Raw genomic sequence first — 2,763 nt, 5'->3', positions numbered from 1 at the left:
AGACACAATTGAGCACACACATGGGGGCTCTCTTAAAGGCAAAACCTATGATAGAAATTAGTTTGGAGGCAGTGGAGAATTTGTGGCTGTGGGAGAAGAGTGACTGCAAAGAGATAAAAGGCACTTGTGGGGTGATGGAAATATTCCATATCTTGATTGATTGTGGTGGTGATTTTATGACTGTAAATATTTTTGAGAATTTATCAGACAGTGCACGTACATCTAAACCGAGTGAACTACTACTTGAAAGTATGCATTAACAAAACATGCCTGAAACATATCAAGTAGATTATATAAATATCCTTGCAACAGTAATGTCTTAAGGAAATTTACACATACCAAGAGTTCAAATGTGTGCATTATTTTGCTATCCATGATTTATTTGTGTTTTTGCTCACTTTTATTTTATGAAAGTTTTATGAGGGTTGTGGAACCATTTAACAAACTTCATGTTAAAAAGTACAGAGGGGAGATAGGAAAGAAAGACTTTTCATGTGATTTGAAAATAAAACAGAATATATTCAAGTCACATCACCTACTACCACCTAAAAATTTGACATATCGTTTAATCTTTGTGTGTTTTAAACTACAAATAATATATGTATTAGAAAATAGCATCTACCACAGAGTCTTGATGGGGAGATAAATTAGAAATGTTTTTCTTTGATCACAGTAACATTCTCTCCCCATTGGATTTAAATGATCTATGGGTTCATTGGAAATTTTTTCAAATGGTTTTCAAGTGGAATAGCTATTTGTATTGTTCCCTGGATTAAGAAAATAAAACTAATTACAAAAGTATATATTTGTTTCTACTCTGGAAATTACTGATTGTCTCTCTCTCCAGTTCAGTAGGGTGGGAGTGGGGAAGACTGGCTGATGGGCAAAAAGCATCAAGATTAATTTTTTGTTGTTTGCTTGCTTCATTGCTTTTTAAATTTATTCAAAAAGGTCAAATTTTATTTTAGGCTTATTTAGTTACATTGCCATGGGACTAAACTGGGAAAATGGGTAGACAATAAACAAGAATGTCATTTACAGTAAGGAGAATTTGAGTAAGATAAATTTTGGTCCTTAAGTGATTACTTGGGGGATTTTAATCAGCAAAATGTACCTTTTTATAATGAATGAATCCCAAACTGGCCATAGTGAGATGAATTTTAATAGCTAAACTGCCTCAGAACTTATTATGATTTGGAAGCTATTATATATGTATTTTCAGATATACAAAAATCATTGACAGCGTAACTGATTTCACTGGTATGATAGTTTCAAGGAAAATGCAGAGAAAAGTATTTGTAAAATGGAAATCCTCATTCAAATGAAAGTAATTAAACATATTTTAATTATTCACTGACTCTTACCCTTTTGAACTGCTTTGCTGACTTTTAAATACATTCACATTTGATATTAAGACTTACATTTTTTCAAGTAAAACAATCTCTGGACTCTTCTTCGTATTTGCTGAGTCTTGATACTATAAATAATGGGGTTCATCAAGGGCGGGAAAAGGATATAGACATTGCCCATGAGAACATGAACCCAGGGTGAGAGGTGTCTGCCAAAACGATGAACCATGGTCAGACCAATGATTGGGATGTAGAAAACCAAAACAGCACAGATGTGAGATACACAGGTCTGCAAAGACTTGATTCTCTCTTCTCGTGATGCAATTGCTAAGACTGCATGCAAGATCATGATATAGGAGATAATGATGAGCACTGCATCCAACAACAAGTTGCTGATCACCAGGGCCAGACCATAGATGCTATTGAAGCGAATGTCTGAACAGGCCGTTCGAATTAAGTCTTGGTGCAGGCAGAAAGAGTGAGAAAGGATGTGGGGGTGACAATAATTTAAGAACTTTAGGCGAATAATGACTGGAGGTATGAGCATAGAACTCCTACATAAGATTGCCACCCCAATCTTCATGATTTTGTCATTAGTTAGGATGGAGGAATAGCGTAGTGGGTTGCAAATGGCAATGTAGCGGTCAAAAGCCATAGTAAGGAGGACAGAGGACTCCATGAAGGACAGACCATGGATGAAATAGGACTGGGCAATGCAGGAATCCAGGCTGATCTCTTGAATGACCCCCCATAAGATTCCCAGCACTGTGTGCACGGTGGACAGCCCCACACACAGGTCAGTGAGGGCCAGCATGGCCAGGAAGTAGAACATGGGCTGGTGCAGGCTCGGCTCAGTCCTGATCACGTGGAGCACCATGCAGTTCCCCAGGAAAACCATAGCATAAATGGAGGCAAAAGGGATGGAGAGCCAGAGATAGTCAACTTCTAAGCCAGGAAAACCAGTGAGAGTAAATCTGGAACTATTGAAGTTCAGGATAGAGATAGCAGACATTAATAGAGAATTAAAAATATTTCTAGAGAGGTATTAAAAATTAGATCACTTTATGACCCTTTAATTTCTAGTAAAGTTTGTCTGCTTTTGAGAAGAAAATATAATACAGTTTCCTCAAGTATCATGAACTCTGCAAAGTAGAGGCCTGATTCATTATTCTTTAGGTCAAGAACCAGTTGTCTAAACATAGCTATTCCAGTGCTAGTGACTAAGAATGTCAGAAGACTAGAGGGTTTTACGCAGAAACAATAATGTTAATAGGCTCATGAGACTTGGTTGGGGATACACTTCTGGGATCTCTGTTTATTTCAAAAGGAAGATAATATATAGCCACAGGAGCATACTGCTGCCATGGCTGGCAACACCACTGGGAAAATGTGAAATGCATGTGTAATTTTTCTC

At 37.2% G+C, this 2,763-nt stretch overlaps 1 protein-coding gene across 1 annotated transcript; it reads right to left on the bottom strand.

The window, feature by feature from the left end:
• Window positions 1-1,382: 1,382 nt before the first annotated feature.
• LOC133261337 (olfactory receptor 51V1-like) lies at window positions 1,383-2,410 on the bottom strand. Its single transcript, XM_061439831.1, has one exon. The coding sequence runs from the start codon at window positions 2,359-2,361 to the stop codon at window positions 1,411-1,413; it is 951 nt and encodes a 316-aa protein (XP_061295815.1). The 5' UTR covers window positions 2,362-2,410; the 3' UTR covers window positions 1,383-1,410.
• Between the last annotated feature and the right edge of the window lie 353 nt (window positions 2,411-2,763).

Source organism: Bos javanicus, chromosome 15, assembly GCF_032452875.1.
Source record: "Bos javanicus breed banteng chromosome 15, ARS-OSU_banteng_1.0, whole genome shotgun sequence".
In the NCBI taxonomy this organism is placed as follows: Eukaryota; Metazoa; Chordata; class Mammalia; order Artiodactyla; family Bovidae; genus Bos; species Bos javanicus.
The sequence above is the reverse complement of the archived record's forward strand: the minus strand, read 5'-3'. Positions and strand labels throughout refer to the sequence as shown.

Bases quoted from the DNA above. Each gene is read 5' to 3' on its own strand.
- LOC133261337 (XM_061439831.1), bottom strand. From the start codon at position 2,361: ATGTCTGCTATCTCTATCCTGAACTTCAATAGTTCCAGATTTACTCTC.